The sequence below is a fragment of the Athene cunicularia genome (genome assembly GCF_003259725.1).
Source record: "Athene cunicularia isolate RWA chromosome 4 unlocalized genomic scaffold, athCun1 chr4_part2, whole genome shotgun sequence".
Lineage (NCBI taxonomy): Eukaryota > Metazoa > Chordata > Aves > Strigiformes > Strigidae > Athene > Athene cunicularia.
This window is the reverse complement of record NW_020799099.1, coordinates 30,369,016-30,389,152: the sequence shown is the minus strand read 5'-3', so window position 1 is coordinate 30,389,152 and position 20,137 is coordinate 30,369,016. Positions and strand designations below refer to the sequence as shown.

General features: G+C 36.2%; 1 protein-coding gene across 4 annotated transcripts in view; it reads right to left on the bottom strand.

Moving 5' to 3' along the window:
• The window catches only part of LRBA (LPS responsive beige-like anchor protein), a 404,059-nt gene that overhangs the window by 115,560 nt on the left and 268,362 nt on the right, over positions 1-20,137 (bottom strand). For all 4 annotated transcript variants that reach the window (XM_026847510.1, XM_026847512.1, XM_026847511.1 and 1 more), the window contains 4 exons: positions 19,722-19,839; positions 18,274-18,376; positions 16,224-16,339; positions 13,812-13,924 (listed from right to left, as the gene is read on the bottom strand). In XM_026847510.1, the coding sequence (XP_026703311.1) occupies positions 13,812-13,924; positions 16,224-16,339; positions 18,274-18,376; positions 19,722-19,839 (450 nt within the window). The remainder of the gene's footprint in view (positions 1-13,811; positions 13,925-16,223; positions 16,340-18,273; positions 18,377-19,721; positions 19,840-20,137) is intronic.

The following is a 20,137-nucleotide window of genomic DNA, read 5'->3' as shown; positions in this document are numbered from 1 at the left end:
TGTATAAGAGACAGGAAGTAGAGATTTAAAAATTACAAGTAGTAAAAACAATGGATGAGATTACAGGAGTCAAGGCAAAAAAAGAAATAACTTATGGTTGCTAAGTTTTCAAACTGCACTGAAAAATTAATAAAGCGTAAGGTATAAGGTATTAATTTCAGAATTCATTCAAAAAAGAGTCCAAACTGGAGGAAGAACTGGGGTGAAGAACTTTTTGTTTTTCTCTTTTCCAAAGGTATGTTCACCTGTTTTTTGTTTTTCTCTTTTCCAAAGGCATAATCAACCTGTTTTTTGTTTTCCTTTTATCTGAAGGCATGATCCCCTAGTTTTTGTTTTTCCCTTTTCCAAAGGCATGATCATGTGAATTTTGTTTTTCTCTTTTCCAAAGGCACGATCACCTGGATTTTGACCCAATGTGACTCTTATAACAAGTGCTACAAGGTATTCTTAAAAAAACCCAAACTCATTTGGTATTAATTTTTTGAGTGCTCTCAAATCTAGGAATGCCTCAAAATAAATAAAACTCACATTTTGACCAAGAACTGAATACAAATCTCACTGCTTGGACCAAGCCTGCTTGCTTTCTTTGAGACACAACAAAGAAAAATGGTTTGTTGAAAAATAACCGAGAAAACACACTGACTCTTACCATCTACTGCTGTTAAATATGTCCAGATGCTATCGAGAACAGTTATATTTGTTGGTTCTTAATCATACCATGTGCCAGACAATTGGAAGAGTGGCTCATCCTTCCTCCATTTTCAGAAGAGGCCCTGTTGCACCCAACAGAAGAAAGCAGAATGCTCGCTGCTCCTCCATGTAGGGCAGAATATCTTCTGGGTTCTGTCACTCATGTCCAAGAACGCATACGTTTTGGAAAATTGCTAAGGACCTAACATGAGCAGACCGAAGTCTTATGAAGAAAGAATTATGGTATGTTTATTTATAGTTACACATTTAAGAAGAAAAAGAGGTGATTTTTATTCCTACCTAATGTGTTTTCATTTTTAAAATGGTGTTACTCTGGGTAAACAGATACCCTGTTCTTAACCACGCTGCCTTTTGTTATTGGCTTGTCTTATTAAAACAACCGTTGCCACTTTTACTGTCTCCTGTCCACTGTGATACTGGGAAGAGTTTTTAACTCATTAATATTCAAAATGCATGAAAGACTAGAGTACTGCGGCAGTAAATTGCATTTAATTACTGCAAACAGTAAGTAGTCAAGATACCACTGTTTCGTCTTCACTGTTACCTCATTTGGTGGAGACAGTGATCGGAACAATTCCTATTGGAAATCAGGAGATCTGTGCAAGTGCCTGTGAGTTCTGAAAAGTAGGTGGGGATCCAGAAATGAAGTCCACACCAGTGGACCAGTGCACACAGAAATATTTAAACATCAATTAAAATATTGTTCTTTGAAATTTGTGTTTCAAAACTTCTTCATCATGCAAAAATAAAGTGCTTTTTAAAAAACAACAAAAAAGAAAAAATGGGGAAAAAAAAAATGCTTTTCCGTGTGATTGCTTATAGTGTTTTCTTATCCACAACCAACCAGGTATTTGGATTCCTGTGAATACAATTGTCTGCATCACTGAATTATGTTTTGTAGCATCTTTGCCAAGTATGATGTTTGTTTTTCATACGTTTTATTTTCAAGATGACTATCTGGTTTTCATTACTGATATTTTTCATATATGCACAGGGCTTAAAGGACCATGGGGACCATTAGGTCATCTCATCTAGCCTTGTGTTTGTATGACAAGCTGTTAAATGCCTTTCCATTACATGATTTTGAGCCCAACTGTTTATACTTGATTATAGCATGAGCTGTATTTGGCCAACCTGCTTTCCAGAAAGGCATCTGACTCTCGAGCACATGGACAATCTGATATTTTTCTTGGAAGCTTTTTCTACTGATAATTGTGATCCTCATCCTAAAAAATACACACTTTGGTTCGGCTATGAATTTACTGGTGTGTTACCAAAGAAATCTTGTTACACTTCTCTGACATATCACAGAGCCTCTACTCACCCAGTATTTTATGTATCTACAGATACCTAGAGAATATAATTAGACTTTTTAATAAACAAAAGAAATTGAGCCCTTCAGGTCTTCCATTTTAAAGGCAAGGAATTCTAATGTACAGATCCTTATTCAATTCATAATATTCAACATATTCTAATATACAGATATCTGAAATGTGTCCAGTGTTCCAGTTAACACTGGATCTTACTGTTGCAAACACGCTGAGTGCTGTATAATCTGCTGCAATCTCATCACAACTGCATTTTTAGAGGGTTGCTTAGTTAGTTACTTTATGTATTCCCAACACATAATTAACTCCCAGAACTAGCCAATACTGGTGGAACTTCCTGATCATCTGAGTAAAACTTCTTTTTCTGAGACAGAGATACAAAGACAAGATGCGAGGGTTTAATTATACCCAAACTTAACCTAGGTCTACTGGGAAATATCTGGGAATAAACTCATATCATGTAGATCACTACTCTTTCATCTGTCATTTTTTTGCATTTGAGAAGAGCCACAAAATGCCATACCCACTCTGAACCTACTCTCACTCACTACTAGAACTCAGCATTCTTCCTCTCAAACAACTGAGTACTCATTTCTTAAAAATTAGGTCCTGCAACTCCTCCATCTTCTTTATAAGACATCTTACCTTCAAGACATATGTAATTCAAATTCATTGAAGAACCACATCCCAAAGAAAAGAACACAAACAATGATCTCCTTAACTGTTGGAACTGCCCTCACTGATCAACTAAATTTTTCCTTGAGCTGCTCCAGGAAAGACATAAAAAATGGAAACTATTTACCAAGGAGAGTAACAATCCTTACCAGTTCATTCCCAAAAGCACTAGTTTCACAGCAGATGCCCAAATCCTACACCAAAGACCAGGGAGGAGGGGGAACTGGGAATTTGGATGTCAATACTTGGCTGAAGCCAAGGGGACAGAACTTGACAGAACATTTGTATTCTTCCCCAGTAAGTATTTAAGTGATACACAATAATTTCTGCTCCAATTCTGAACCGATTTACTATATTTTACTATTAATTCATATTTTATATTATTATATAAAATTTATATTATATATATTTATATTATTAATATAAATCCTATTTTAGTCACTTTATAACACTCAATTTTTGAGAACTTCAACACAAGCAGCTACTTGAATTTTATGTGGTTTCTTGGTGAAATAAGGAACCCTATGGTCAAACACTTTTTGTATATGCAATGTTGAAACTGCACAGTAATTATAAATATTAGTAAGCGCACTCTACTGATTTTGACATCAAGATCAGAAAAATCCATATGGCTGTGCTGCCTTCTTTTCCAGTCACTAAGGTCTACACACACCTCTGGTGGATTTGTTGAGTAGACATCCTCTGGATATTTGTTAACGGTCCATCTAGTTGAGCTTCTTCCCCTTTAGAATTGGCAGGTCATTATACTCATAATTCTAATCCATTATTCTGAATATAGGTATTTCAAATAATTACAATACTCGAAAATTTGCAGGGAGAAGGTAAAAATATAGGACAATAATGTAAAGTGAGTTCTGAAGTGTATTTTCTGTTCTTTTTATGTCCACCTTAAACTAAAATAATTTTCAGGTATGGATAAGAGTTGCAAGCAAGCAAGTCTTCATGTGGTCCACAGAGAGCAAACAAGCCATAACTACCCTAGTTACAAAGCAAAGAAAATTATACCTTCTCATATAATTAAGTTGCTATTTCCATTGCTTCAGGGAGCAATGCTGAACAAATATAAATGGGTTTAAAAAAAAAAAAGAGAGGACTAGACCACCAGTCCATCATTGGCCATTAAACATGACTGTCTAAACTCTTTCTCCACTTTACTAAGTAGTTAAGCTTGCGGTTGCCAAACGTGGGATGTTATCTGAAGGAAAAGATGATTCTTTACGTGCCCTCTTTTCTTTTTTACTAGGCTCCTGCTACTGGCTGTTCATAGAGGCAAGAGATTGAGCTAGATGAGTTTCTGGACTGGTTCCTCTCTTAAAACTTCCTATGAAATGACTCAGCATCTTCCCACATACACAGGCTGGTTCACATGATGCAAGAAAAGCCTGTCAAGAGCACTCCAGTATAACAAACTTGCAGTTACTTTTACATGCAAATGATTTCTTTGCTTAGCTCTAGCTTTTTATTTACACTACTGAAGAAACACAGATAAATGGCTACCAGCCACCTCATTTAATCCTTGCACACACAGATCAGGGTGCAGACAACTATTTCCCAGCAGCTCCTTTAACTAAGTGACAAGTCTTACCAGCTGACTGTGATCAGCAGTTTTATCAGATGTAGGATCCCTGGGCATTTCCTGGCACATTGCGCATGGGATGAAACTCTGTAATCCTCTTATCTCAATGCTTTCTAAAACAAAATTAATAGGATCTGTACATACTAAAACCACTGAGCTTTTTTATGTAAACATGCTTTTTAAAATAGTTGTCGGTCCTTTACCAGCTTTCTTTGAAAAGACCCTGTTTACCAGAAATCGCGTCATGAAATTTAGCACGCCACATTACCAAAAATTTTTAGAAGCTCAATTTTCTATTGTAGAGAAAATGAAAATTCAATAAAGGCCTGGAATAAAAGCAGAAGATAGTTGTGTGCATGCAAATAAAATTAAAACTATTTGTATGCGCACATTATTATTAAGATTTAAGAGCTCACACACTCCTCTGAGACAAGAACAGTCAGGAAAAACTGATCTAAAGGTGGTCTAACAACTATAATGCCTGAACATGTCAACATAAATAGTATTTAATGGTGCAAAACATGGAAGATTCTCAAAGTCCACAGTTCAAAAATGGATCATACACAAAACTTAAGCATAAGGAAAAAAAAAAAAAAAAAAAAAAAAAAAAAAAAATATTAGTGACAGGATACACCTTCCAGTCACCTAAAATCTTGGAAGAATTTGAATTAAAGGGAAAAATCTCCATGCCTTCATATTACTAACAATAGTATCAAATGGTATAACAACCATCTGTAGCAGATTCCTAACAATGTACTGCTGAAGTGCAAACTGGCAAACTAATTAAGCACGCATACACTTTTACATAAGGTTTAATCAACTGTTCAGCACAACTGAACGTGTCACACACTGTGTGTTTGAGGTATTACTACACCCCAACACTACTGGGAAGGCAAACTGAAGAGAGCTGTTGGGTGTTGTACGCTTCCAAAAGGTCAGGGAGAAAGGAAGCTGCACATCCCTGGGAATCATGTGGAGAAACCAAGCTGCTTGCAGGTAGCGAGGAGGGTAACAGCACTGTAGTTGCCTTACTTAGAAAACAACCCTGCCAAGCCAAAAGCAACCATTTGCATATGCTATCCATGACATAATTTATCAAGTGAAAGAAATCACTGCATCATCATTCATCTATTTGAAAAAACAAAACCAAACCAAACACCTCAAACCCTTTATGGATTTCAAGAAACGGGGTTTAGTGAGAAGCTGAATGCACTTGAAGGCAGCAGGAGATGAAAAGATTCTTTCTCTGCCTTCCCTTCCCAGACCACGCTCCTCTGCCAACACGTCACAGAAGCCACTGTCACACAAAACAGCAGTCATTATATCTAAGACCAGCTCTATAGAAGACAATCAGAACTAAAAGCATAATCCTTCTGGCCTGTACTAACAGCACAGGACCTCAAGCTAAAACCTGACATGAACTTGCATTTTCTGTAGATGACACACTGTCAGGGCACACAAAATATACCTTATTGTGTGCCATGTGTAAGCACCAAGCCCTACAAAAAGAGCAGCAGCAGGAGAGAAAGATGTACTTGGGAAAGCACGAAGAGTTTTTCACTGTAATCTGTACTGTTCCATACAACTGTCACAATCCGATTAGATCAATCTTGAAAACAAATAGTCAGCTAAGAGCCCACCAACGAATATTTTTTCACATACGCATTGCTTTGCTCCTATCTAAGGTAAATTCACCCATCAGTTTGTTTATTCCATAAGGTCCCCTGATTAGTCAGCCATCATCTTCAGTACCATCAACAGATAGTACTGTCGGAAAGTTTTACCTGCTCCCTTTTTGTCTTCTTTTTCAGATTACCAGATATGATGAACAGTATAAAGTACAGGAAAGACCTCTGGAATGCCAGTGACCACCCCACTCTGGAAACTTACCTTGTGTCTCTGACACTGAGGCAGTTTCAACTGATTGGTCGGATATTAAATGTGAATTATTTTTTCTTTATCTTATTAGACTACTCAACTCAAGATTTTAGGGTCACACCATCTTCTCCTAGTGATCTTTTTCTATCAATTTCCTTTATTTGACCCTCACTTTCATCTGCTGGTATTTGAGTTTGAGACAGACCATCTGATGCGTCCATCAAAGTAAGTCCACAGCCTCAGAACCACCATAAATGCCCCCTTAAACAAAGATTATAACTATTATTATTTTACCATGTTCTCATTTTCTTGAGCACTATTTTTATACCCGGATTGTCCTTTGTCCAACAGGCTTCCTGCTCCTTAGAGTTTGATCAACTCGGTTTTAGACAGCTCCAGTATGAGATAAAACCCATCCTCATTTCCAGTATGAGTGCAATTTTCAACTTAGCCACCATAATGCTTGTTCAGAAATCTGAATTACACAGATGTGTGCTGTAGCAGCTCATCATCTGCTGGAGTTCAAATGTATGAATATGAAAAGGCAGAGACTGTATCAAGAGAATAACATTCACTTTACATTAGGAAGACAGAAAACACACATTTTAAATGTCTATGGCCCAAGACATGTGTGTGAAATTACTTTATTTTGATTGCTAGTACATTTTATGACCAGACATGTGCCCCATGGTTTCTTGTGATCATTTAAAAGGTCATGAACCTCCCTCAGTTCATTTCCAATTAGAAGATGACATATGTTCAGGGCATGTAAAATTGAAACAAGAGCAGGATGGACAATAACATCAGATAGAAACCAAGAATAGCATTTTTAAATATTCATTGATTATTCTGAGTTATTGTTTTTCTTGTCTATCAGGATTTATGCATTCCAAACAATATTCCTCCTTGAGGCAGGGGAAGATTATTAGGCTCATTACCAAAATGATTGTTATTAATCCTGTAAATTTAGCCTTTCCTCTCATACCTAAATAACAATTAAAAAAAAAAAAAAAAGATTGAAAATAATTAAGCCGCCTTAGAAACTGCTATGTGCATCTAAAGTGCAAAGAGTATGCTTCTTATGACTTCAAAAAATAAGCTTCTATTGGGAAAAGCAGAAAATGGGGAAAAGAAAGTAAGAACAGTAGTGAGATGTGCTCTATCATCTGCGCACGTATTCTTTAGAGGAGATGTTTGACCCAGAGAATAACCAACTAATGACAAGGGAAAAAAGCAAAGATATAAAAAGATGGCTATGACACTATAATAGAGCAATGGAAATTCCCGGAATATTTTTTTAAAATTCTATCTGGACTAAGAGTAGGACTTCAGGAGATATGTTTAATGGTTGGAATAGATGATCTTCAAGGTCTTTTCCAATGCAGATGATTCTGTTTTGATAACTCATTTCAGAGATGTATTTGGGTGAAGTGTAAGTCTCAGCAAGTCTCTGTAAGAACTGTGGGGGAATAAGCTAAGTTAATAAGTTAATGCATGTTTAATAAGTTAAACATGCATGGAAATCAAATGTTTAATCCGAAAAAGGTCCCAAGATAGATGAAGCTCAAACCAACATTCAAAAGACAGAGACTTTTTATGCTTGCGAGTGAAAGAAGCGGATCTCAAGCAGTGATGGATACTAAAATCCGAAAGAGTCGGCACCGTCCCAGACGCAGCAGACCGTCTAGCGTCTCTGAGGGTGGTGCCCGGGTCGGGCTGGCAAATCCCGCGAGGGTTTGTTTAGGGAGAGCAGGCGGGGCCGGGACGGCTCTCCGGCGGCGGGCAGGCCCCTGTCCATGGTGCTGAGAGGCCCCTGTCCATGGTGCTGCTCGGCCCGCCCGGAACCTGACCGTGGTGCTGCCAAACCCGCCCCGGCACCGCTGCCAACCTCGGCTCCTCGGGTTGGTACGTGGGCTAAAGGAAATGACCCAACGGATGGATTCCGCTGCCAGGAAAGAAAATTGACCGATTTCATCATTCTCAAAAGTCCCCGACGGGATCTGTCTGAGGGTTGCTGGCATTTGAGAATCACAAAATCACCTCACCCCGACATTGTCAAGAGGGAAAAACTTCTGCTATTAAACCAAAACGTTTCATGGGAATATAAAAGACACTACAGCACCTTAATTCTAATTCCACAATAGATTTCCTGGTCCAAACAAAGAAAGCCCATAATAGTCCTAAAACTATAGCACTGCCCTGGGATGTGAACTCAAGCACTTCACACCCTTGCACAGCTTTCTTCACAGAGGGACTTGACTTTTGAGCGATTATATCACAAGCAAGAACCCCAAGCACATTTACAATTCCTTCCACTCCCCCACCCCTTTTAAAGCTCAGTCTCTTTATATTCAGAGAGGACAGACAGGGAAGAAACGTTCTCTGTTCTCTCAGCTAGATTTTGCTCTTTTATGGTTTCCTAAATGGCACCAACACATGCATCCTCCAAAATGAGGTACTGCTCAGAGTATTGCTTCCTGTTTGAATGCTTCCCTTCCCCTAGAAGTTTCTTGTAACATGATGATGTCAAATCTAGATCTGTTGACTCCTTTGCACAAACAAGTACGGACAAACATATACGTTCAGCAAGGTGATAAACCAGTTTCTGTAATAATTTCTCTCAACTGTTTCCTATTCTGCATACAATTTTAGAGAGGATAGGGTCGTCCTCAAAGAAGCAAGTTGCATTTCACAAAGAAAGCATGAGAACTTGCTCTCTAATAGATATACTTTACACTAAAAATATCAAAATCCTTAGCAGACTAAAAAATGAACAATGAAAAATGTGTCTCCTTTTCAGATGGGGACTCATCTTGATATCTCTACCACTGTTTCTTGAGGTGATCCAAAATTCTAGAAAATACACTGGGCCTTTCCTTAACAGCCAGGGAGCCTGACTCAAAGTTTGAAATATTTTATTTCCTGTACTGTCCTGTTTTAAGCAGAGATTCACATGGAATGTCCTGAAAGGAAAATACTTGTACCTTCCTTCCAAGTTTATCCTGTCTGACTTTGGAATGCTTTTTAATTAATTAATTGATGTCTTTTGTCACATGTACAGATGACAAATTTACTGCCTGAAACACCAGTAACAAGACAACCAGGGCAGATGCTGAGCCCAGCAGTGCCAAGCATCATAGGTTTCAGTGCCTAAATTCCAGACGTAATTGTCTATCAAAATAAGTTACCACCACTTCACCCACTATTGTTAGTTCTCACGCTTCCTCTCACCTTCTTTTAGTGCCAATTTTGCAACATGCTTGATGCTTAGAAAGACACAGAGTCCTGGTGAGTTTATCAGTTTTAACTTGTAGTAACCTACATTGATTTTGTGTTGGTGCATGAGCTGAATAAAATTTAATTTTCGTTTCCTACATGAAAAGCACTGATTCACAGAATACAAATTTTAATGCCTCTCTAGGCAGAAAGATTTCTCTAGAAAATTTGCAAAAGTATTATAGGTGCACATCAAAACATTTGTTACTTTCTGGCTCTTTGCCAAGGGGTAAGGAGATAACTGAGCAAATTTCATGCGCTTCCCGCTCTGTTTCTTTGCGGGGGAAAATACAAAGCACAAGTTACATCTGCAGTGATTTTATGCTCCTGAAATGGGCACCCTGCAACAGAATTCAGGCTGGCACACTAAAGAACAGTCAACAGTGAATTTTACATTAGAACAACAAAACTAGTCCAATTTGTCATAGTAAAAAAAATAAAATCTATTACTTCTGTCAAAGTGTGTTTGATATCAGTGGCTCCCACATACCAATTAAACACCTCACTTCACTGAAGGTGAGAGCTATTTGTTGCTTCTGTACACTTGACTGGAAACTAAGTCATTACGTACATAACAGCCACTATAAAACTGATGATGATTTAGCAAATATTGCGTGAAAACGATAAAAATGAGAATAAAAATATAATTACGTACACATGTAGCTATAGTGAAGACAAAAGAAGATTTAAGAACGGCATAATTTTCTTTTTCTAGTAGTGTTGGTTTATGATCTTAGAAAAGTTTTGTGCCTTATGAAAGAAAACTTACCAACAGCTACTTGCATACTGCAAGATCTTGTAACAAACTTTTAAGAGTATAAAAACATGCTTTGATATCTCAGTATTTTCCATGTATTTTTACTCCTATTTTTTCCCTTATCCAAGTCCAGAAACACAAAGCAAGTTATTGCTTCCACTGAGTAAAGGGAAAAAAAGTGCTTTTGAATAACATAAGTAATGCAGAAAATGGGACACATACTGGTGGGAAACTGTGTCTGTTGTATAAATAAAATATATGCAGCTATAAATGTAATACTCATTCCAAACCATAGTCACCTCTTAAGAAATAAACACTCGAGTCAAAGCAGGGTAACAGACTGGCAGTGCACTCCTGGCATTTGTCAGGAGCATTCGTCAGGCTGACAGTAATATTAACCACAATCCATTTCAGTTGCTTTGGTTTATCATTGTGTGACTGATGTTCAAAACAATGCCATAAGAAGCTGCTTAAATAAAGTGTTGGTTTAACCTATACACTGCAGTTCTTTAAATCTGTACTAACTGTGGAACTTCTAACTAATATTTTAGCAAAACTGTTGTTCATCTTTGACATTTTGTAATACCAGAAGAAAAAGAAAAAGAAGGAGAAAAGAGAGAAGAGAGAGAAGAGAGAGAAGAGAGAGAAGAGAGAGAAGAGAGAGAAAAGAGAGAAAAGAGAGAAAAGAGAGAAAAGAGAGAAAAGAGAGAAAAGAGAGAAAAGAGAGAAAAGAGAATTTTTTTTTTCTTAGATCTTCCTTTTCTTTATTCAGTGGGAGCACTAAATTGTGATGTGTTTCTGGATGTGGATAAGGAAAAGAAATAAAGTTAAAGACTGTTAAAACCATGTAAAAAGTTAAGTATCTAAATATTTTTTAAATCTTTAGCAGTGCAAAAGCATGCTACAATATATAATTAGCACTTATTTTGAAGAATTACCCCCAAAATAACAGTACTACAATGAAAATATCACAATATACATGACATTCAAAATTTTCATTGTTTAATATTAGTAAGGTGTTTCAGGTATCTGCCATGAATTCATCATCTGACACGAAGTTTAACATTCAAACTACATTGAGTTGATACCGCTAGAAATGCCTAATCAGTAACAAAAACCTGAACTGCTGTGTCTGAGACAGATATGGCATAAAGACTTTCCTCTGTATGTGGCATTCATCCAGAACAGCAGTTACATTTCCAGAGATCAAGATGCACTGTCTGATCAACATTTAACAGAACGTAAGAAAAAACACGTGTTAAATATACCTATATATAATATACATATATGTATAAATATTCACAACCCCCTAATGGGGCAATTCTCTCCCAATCACCTGTTAAAGATTAAAAGCTGCCCAGAATATCACGTTAAAGGCTTAAATAATAATATGAAACTCCTTCTACTCATACTACGGTATGACTGACATGTAATATTGTGATAATGAATACTTATTTCCTATATTAAGTTCATAGTTGCAAACACGTGATTGAGAAGGTTTAGTATGAAGATACAACCTAAGTAACGTCTACTTGGTGATGTCCCCAAGTAATGTCCTCTCTCAGCAACAGCAAGATTGCCTCAGAGCTGAAAGTATACTTAGTAAGCCTCAAAGACTACTTCATGAGCAGAGAAATCCATATATCCATATAACTAGTCACTTTTAATTAAAAAAAATGCATAGAAAAAGAACGGGTTCGCTATCTAATTTCTTAATGGAATTAAGAGTGGTACCTAACCTAAAATGAGAAAAAATTGCTCTACACTGCACTTAGTTTTGTTCCAGGATGGAGGAAGAAAGACTAAGACTGTAGTGCTGACTGATACGAGTAGTTTACAAATTAAAATACAATTCAAAGGAGATGCCTCAGAAGTATAATGGCTGGAGAATCCTTGAATTACTTTAGCTATGGCATGATATATGCATGAGTGTCATTTAACAAAACTTAATGAGAAATGAGGTTGCAAAAATCCACCATTAATAAATTCCTCGATTGTGACACAACAAATTTAATGTCAGTACTTCTTCAAGCTACACAGATGTTACCCTTAAGTTTTCAATCTTCACTTAAGTGTAATTCACAAGTGCAGTCCAGGTTGGTGACAGGTATTTTTAGTTGTGAACTATCTTCAGGTATTTTTTGGCCTAGGGATTGTTAAGAAAGTGTTTTTTAAATTCTAAAAGAAGAAATTATTTTAAAGTATTATTTACCTTCGTAAGATTTTTAAAAAGTAAAATGTGTTATTTTAAGTTTTAAAAATCTTTCAAAGGTAAATAATATTTTAATAATGTTCATTTACCCACGAATATGGATTTGTGTCAGTCAGACATTCAGAAAAAGCACAGAACTCAGGATTTATTCAAATTAAATAACACTATTAGAAAGTGTTACAATGACAGGACCTCAGTCTATCTCTGCTTTAGACTTAAAAACATTATTCCTTTATTTTTATTTGTACATACATAAGCACACACAAAAGGTACAGTATAGACTTCGAATATATACACAGATGTATATATCCACACATACATATCCACATGTGTATATATTTCATGACTACACAGTACCTTTTTGTAGGTTAAAATACTAAATCTGTAGTAAAAAAATTAATTCTCTGGAGATTTTCACAGACCTGTGTTTTAGCTTAATCCATTGTGAACTGAAAGAAGAACTTGTAAAAATTGCCTTACTTTTTCGGGGATTTTTTTTTTTTCTATAAAATAACCAATTTGTATGGAAGACTTTTGTAAAAAACAAGCTATAATTAAAATAAGTTCTTTACCTTTTCCACTAATTAACTGTATTGCTCCATGTGCCAATCATTTCCCATAATAGAAAAAGTTTGATGAGCAGTGCATTTGATGAGCAGTCTTTGTAGAGAAAATGAGAGATGCTTCTACTTTGTAAAATGAAATACTCCCTTTTTGGAAAAGATCGAAAGAGAACAATCACATTCTGTAAAGCTTTAAACAGGCTGTGTAATACTGCATCTGCGTATGTTTGTTTGGGAAAGAACCTTAGAAAAACAAGGCTGCTCTGCCAGCAAGGAATTGTTTGGAAAAGTTGTTAAAAACTGACAAAGTCTGTCTGATAAAGGACAGTGGTGTTACTTGAGCATACCTGAAGGGGATACACAGAGGAAGTGAAAAAATAAAGGTTCTACTTATGGGAATAAGGGCAGTGATTTAAAAGTACTTAAAATAGAATGGCATCACAGGCTTTGCTACTAAAAAAAGCACAATTTCATCAGAAAAACAGAAAATTATTTGGCTAATTTTTAACATTTAGCAGCCTCAGCATTCCCAACTTCATTAACATTTGAAATGAAATGTAACACGTATGTTCCAACTAAGAGAACCTTCCACTATTATTAAATTGGTGCAATCCAACGCAATAGAATACATCAATAATTCATTTTCCCACAATCTGATCCCTATTATCAGTATACGCATACAGAAATGGAACGCTGTTGTTAATGGTTGTGCATTTCACATGAATATATCGAGCGCAGCAGAAAACATGAACAAGACTGAAAGCTACTGGGAGAAATACTGAAGAGGAAAAAAAAAAAATCAGATGGGAAATACCTTTGACAAATCCCTGAAGTTGCTAGGAAGGGTAAGGTCCAGCTCCTCAGATTCATAGTTGGTGATAACCCAAGGGAACACAGGGTACTGATTTAAATCATTGTAAGTTCGACCTGAAAAACGACAGCAAAAAAATTCCACCATGAGTTAAAAGAGTTATAGTTAAAGTAAAATACAATCTCTAAAGATACAACAATATAACTTGACGAGCTCTTCACAAAAACCCCAAGTCATTTATTTCAGACCATTTATCATTTTAGTATTCTACTTTGCTTTATTGAAAAGGATAATAAAAAAGTTCACAAATTGCTAATATTTAATTTAAAACATTGCAGCCCGTTTCAGTTTAATTGTAAACTCTTTTCCATACTGTAAGAGTGACAGTTAAATCTGTTCATTTTCTATGCATCTTTCCTTGTTTATGTCATCTTGTCTTCTGTTTCTTTAAGGCGAAACACTTTAAAAAGTGAAGAAGCAACAACTTTTGTTGATAGTAAAAATTAAAGCAATGTTTTGACATACTGTATTAAATTCAAAATGTGAAAGCAGAATGAAGCAGCTCAGGATTTTAGACTGAGAACTTATGCAAGTAAGGACAATTGCATCTAGAGGATTCACTCTGAGGGGAACTCTTCCTTGTCCATTAATCACCTACGGATATGCCAACATTTACCAGAACAGAAAATCTGTTCTGGTTTCAGGTTCACTTGTGCACCTTCATGCAGCTGTAGGACGGAAATAATATCCTTCTTTCAGTAAAATCAAAATATAGTTAGAATAATCCTATGCCATACATACACACACAGCACATACCCTGGTTTATAATTTGAAAAGGCATCATTTTCACATGGATCCTGACTCTTTTTATGATACCGCTGCAGCAGCTCGTTCACTCACATCACCTCCAATCAGTACACTCTCAGGTTTTGCCTGGCTTGGTTTTAAATGTCTCAAAGGACTCTCAGGCTTTTATTTCTCGCCCAGGAGTATTATTCCATAACCCAATCTATCAGGTTGTTGGAAAACATTTTCTAAAACTCCACCTAAGTTTTTCTTTTTCCGGTTGTCTTACACCGTTCAGCAATATCCCATCCCAGTTTGCAGATTTTTTACGTGGTATAGCTAGACCCTTTCTTTCCCCAATCAGTTGGTTATGTTGCATATTATCACTTTTTCAGGATTAAGGCTACTTAGGTGATGCTGTGATATCTGTCTTTGTTTGAAATTCCTAGCCAGCACAACCATCTTTGAGCTCGCCATCATGGGCAACTAACCCTTCCCTTTTTCTGTAATAATCTCTTTTTGTTCCTTTTAACCTCAAATACCAAACAGATAAGAATTCACTTTATTATTTCTATACCACATTAAGGCTGAGAAGGATCATTCACTAGAGGCACAGGAAACACTGTCATGGTGTTGCCTCATTCCTCTGCAGCAGTAACGAGGCAAGCAGATCTACCCCTACTTTTATAAAATTTGCCTGCATCCTTGGCACCTCTGACTTAATGACTGATTACAGAAACCAGCAAAACTGACCGTCTGTATGAAATGTAATTAGTGCAAGCAGAGGCATTTGTTATATCAACCGTGTTAGCAAGAGAAAAGCCTGAAAAGGAATTAATGGACCTTTCAACACTGTCAATACCATAAATAAAGGGCTGAAAATGGAGATATTTTATAAGTTGTTCTGAGAAAAAAATACGTTGGAAAATAAGAGAAGTCCTGAGACCTAACAATTATCCTCCATTTACTAAAAAAGTCCAGTTCGTTAGAAGCTAATTGGGCAAGATTGGTTAAATGAAACATAGCTTAGCATTTACAGAATGAGGGGTCAGACAAGCACACAGGGGTATGAATTATGATTTGGGAATGGCTGAATGGTGTCCTGGCACAGCACCGCTATGCTATTTCCCGAGCCCAACCATACATCTTGAAACAGTAGTATTTCTCAGCTCCAGGAATATCCTGCTCCCCAGTTGAGACTTCCCAGAGGGTTCCAGCCCTACAGAGAACTTGCCACATCAGCAGTATTTAGGGAGGACAGTACTTAGGAATATTAAAATTTAGAATACTAAGGGATGAAAAAGTTACTATTCTTAAGGCTCTCCTAAATAGTAGATGGTCTGTGTAGATCCTGTCCTTCCACAACAGCCAAGATACTCTGCATTTAGAGACATCTTTTAAGTGCAGTTCAGTACAGCATTATGAATTGTATGCCTCTCCATTCTTACAAAAACATAAACCCAATTATGAATGAAGTACATTAGGAGGATTGTGTGAAGTTGTTCTTCAGGAGAAAATTGTACACTGAAATAGCTATTTATTAAAAGGGCAAAATCTAATCGTGCCCCCTCTCTGTTGAGACTCTGACACCACTAAATCTCTTTCTGCGTCACTGTTGTCATTTGTTACCTGCTATAGTGTTTAGAAACATCAGGTATTCAAAGTTGGAAATTTCTCGGTGTTGCCATCGCTGGGTCATATTGGAAGCTTTGAAAATCTGTCGTGGACTAGCCAAAGAGATGCGTCTGGAAAAAAAAAACAAAACCAAAACCAAACAATGAGAAAAACTGGTGGGTCATCCTTTTTACCTATCTGAATTTTAGTGGCAGTTGTACACATTCTCTTTATTAGTTCTATGCTAGATTTCTCTGGAGATCAAATTGCTATTTTGGATACTTGAAGTTCATTTTTAAAGTTTTACAATCTAGGAAGAACAAAAGGCTTAAAACATCTGACAGCTGGATAAGTCAAGATTTGAAAGCTTTCAAACAGAAACCTTTACAGCTGTGCAAATTCAGCTGCTCCAGCAAGGCTTGATCTATTACAGAAATATGTTACTAGTGATTTAGAGAAATGGCAGCCCATTAAATAAGAAAATTACATGACACTTAGAATTTCACATAGGAATAAAGTCATCTTTTAAGAGAGGTTTTTAAATCCCTCAAGAACAAAGGAAAACAATGATAAAAGGATAGAACTTCATTATGAAATCCATTCTCTTGAGATTTAAATTCTGGGCAGTGTTGGGGAGTTAGTCATAAATAACTCAATTAAACTTTTAGAATTTGATGCCAAATTTCCTAATGTTTGTGAAAGAAGACTGTGAAAATGTTTGTGAAAGAAGTCATTCCTTAGAGTGATAAATCAAGCAGAGGAGAGCTTATCATAAAATTCCCAAGGCTGTTTTGTTCATAATAAAAACATCTGTAAATACTGGAACTCCATCATTTAGGGGAAAAAAATAAATCTAGATATAGTCTTAGTTATCAAATCTTTACAGCTATTGGTAAACAATTACAGAAAGCTGTTACAGTAACTGAATTTTTATTTTAATAAACTGCATTATATTCTAAACAAATTTATCGGTATAAATGGATGTGAAATTTTGAACAAATATGTCTATACTTTCATGTATATTTTAAAATTTCCATGCATAATTTGCTTCTGTAATTAGAAATCCTTTAAGTTCTTGCAGAGTGGCTATAACTGCAATTCAAGAGAAATTTTTCTGGACTTGAGAAAAAGAAAAAAAAGTAAGCTACAAAACTCAAGAGAAAACATCCCCAACTATTTTAGCGCTATTTCTATTCACAGAAATCTTTAAAAAAAATAAAAATTTAAAGGAACAACAAGCAAGATACTCCTTAAGAGTTGCTATTTCTTCTAAAAATTTAGAAATTAACCTACTTAAAAACAATTTATAAATCATTAAAATACAAGAGGTAACCGATTCAACTAGAGAGGGATACCTCAAATAACTCCTTTTTCCATCAGTCTCAGCGAACATTAAACTGTGCTGCCGTGTTTAATCCAGAGTGTAATTTGGTAATCAAGCCCTCATCTTCTGGTAAAAAAGATGCAGCAAACTGTACCATATTCTTCCATTTTAGGATCCAAACACACAGCCTGACACCGCAATGCTGGTTTCTCCCTATGTGAAATTTGAACAATGTCCTCCAGAGCTAAAACGCGAGCACACCACACCAGTCTTTCCCATGCTGTTCACTCATATTGTCCTACACCTCGCTACAATACCCTTCTGATGAGGAACGATCATTTTCACCTAGGTTTAAGTTTTACAGAGCTTATATTAATCTAATATAATTGAACAGTGTCATAAAAGCTAATCAGTCCTACAACTAGTCTTACATCTTAAATTTTAGTGAGTTGGCAAGCATAAAGAAACCTGTTTTCCTTAAGCAGGGTAACTGAGTGACTCTCATTGCCAAAAAGAAGCTATCTTCCCTAAAACAGACCGAAATCACCAAAAAAAAAAAAATCTCAAATCCAAAAGTTTTTATTATACAAACACATTGCAAATAGCACACAGAAGTGATAGGCTGAGGATGTGCCTGTTTTGTAAACCCGTAAGTGTAAATGCTTCAAACCATGTAGGTCGGTTTGATGAAAAAAGAACTCTTAGAAATGACAGATAAAATTAACTCAAATTGTAAAATACCTGGTCTGGGGTAGGCCAAACACAGTACCAATACCGACTCGAGGTAGACAATTAACCACCTTCTTTACTGTTGCCTGGTCAGGAAAGTTGAACATGACACCCACTGTGAACACAAGAGTTGAAATATGGCATGATTTTACACCTTTTATTTTAGCCTTTCTGGCCCAGTAAGATTTAATCCTAAACTTAGGTGTTGAACAGATTGACTTTCTAGAACTAATTAAAAAAAAAAAAAAAAGTCTCTATATTAATTGGATCACACATTTACTAGTTTACTTTCTCTATATTCTCAAGATATATTCTTCAAAATATTATCTTCATATTTTGTTTGAAACATTCAATGACACTTAAGAAATAGCAACCTAAAAATCTAAATAACAAACTAATTTTGGTATCTCCAGCAGAGATTTATGACTTCACAGAGTACAGCTCCATGTTCCAAAATAGGAAGGTGTTTATGCACATGGTTAATATTCGGTTGGACAACACACGCTTCACATATGTCCAAAAATGCTCTGTGAGATATGTGTCTGAATACTTACCGGCCATGCTCAAGATTAGAGACCGTTTTAAGTCAAAAACGTTTTGACTAACATACTAACTGCATGAAACATGTTGTCCAATGAAACGTTTACTGCTTTCAGGACAACAACATTTCATATCATTACCAAACCAATGTTTGACATTTTTTAAAGTATCACATTAAGACCTACTCTACATGGTGTCTCTGTATGCAGTTCACAACGTGTGTTTTTCAAAATTTCACTGTCCGTATAAAAGCACTAAAGTACCTCAAGAATCTTAAACTGCAAAAACATCATATAACCTAGTTTAAAAGAAAATTTTGGGTGAGAAAATAGCAGAAGAAAGTTCTCCAAGTCTCATTGCGCGACACTGAGTGACTTGTCATATGTTTACATATGTGTGTCTGGAAAAGGAACGGAAGAAAGGAGAGGGTGAAAAATAGGTTAATAAGGTAAATCTACATTTATTTCTTAGAGTTGAGCTAGGGTCTAAATGAAAGAAATTATTACTAGAAATAAAGCATCAAGGTATACCAGTCACTGGTCTAATCTGGTAGTGCTTTCATTACGTGTTCTTGGTCTGCATAACTAACAATTATCGATCCTCCAAAGGGACCAGAAAAACCCCAAAACCTTAATGCATAATAGGTCGGAGGTAGGTGTGCCTTAAGCAAGAGTTTCCAGAGAATGCCAAAGAAACATGGATATAGATGAAAGCGAGGCATTGCTAATTCCCAGTTATTATGTTTGATCATAATTCCTCACTGAAAAAAAAAAAAAAGAAACAGAGAAACTAAATTACAAAAATACACTAACTTACAATATCGAGACAGTTCATCCAAGCCCTTCTGCTACCTACACAAATCCACTCCAAACCAGCTCAACAGAATGCACACGTCCCCAAATCCTCTAAACTCACAGTACCTCTATTTGCCATGAATATCTCCAGGGCAGTATTTTGCAAAAGATAACGTCGAGAAAAGATAGATCGAATCTCTGAAAAGAGCCATTTTCCATGGAGTCCTTCTGTGTATGCCAGAATCTAGTGGAAAGAGACAGAGAGAGAATGGTTTAAATACGTTGTCAGTATAGGCAAAATTTTGTAAAGGAGAAACTGTTTGACGCACAAACATGGAATTCTACTGATCGCATGCAAAACCTGCAGGAAAATTAAAATACACTCAAACTTTGAATCACGCTGTTTTTTGAAGTCTTAAATTCAACTACTCATGTTAAGGATTTTAAAAATTAGCTTGTATTTTTTTCCCTTGAAGACAACTGCCTCTTTTCCATAACCAAGGGAGTTCCAGAAATATTATGAAACGTTTGGCACTTCAGCA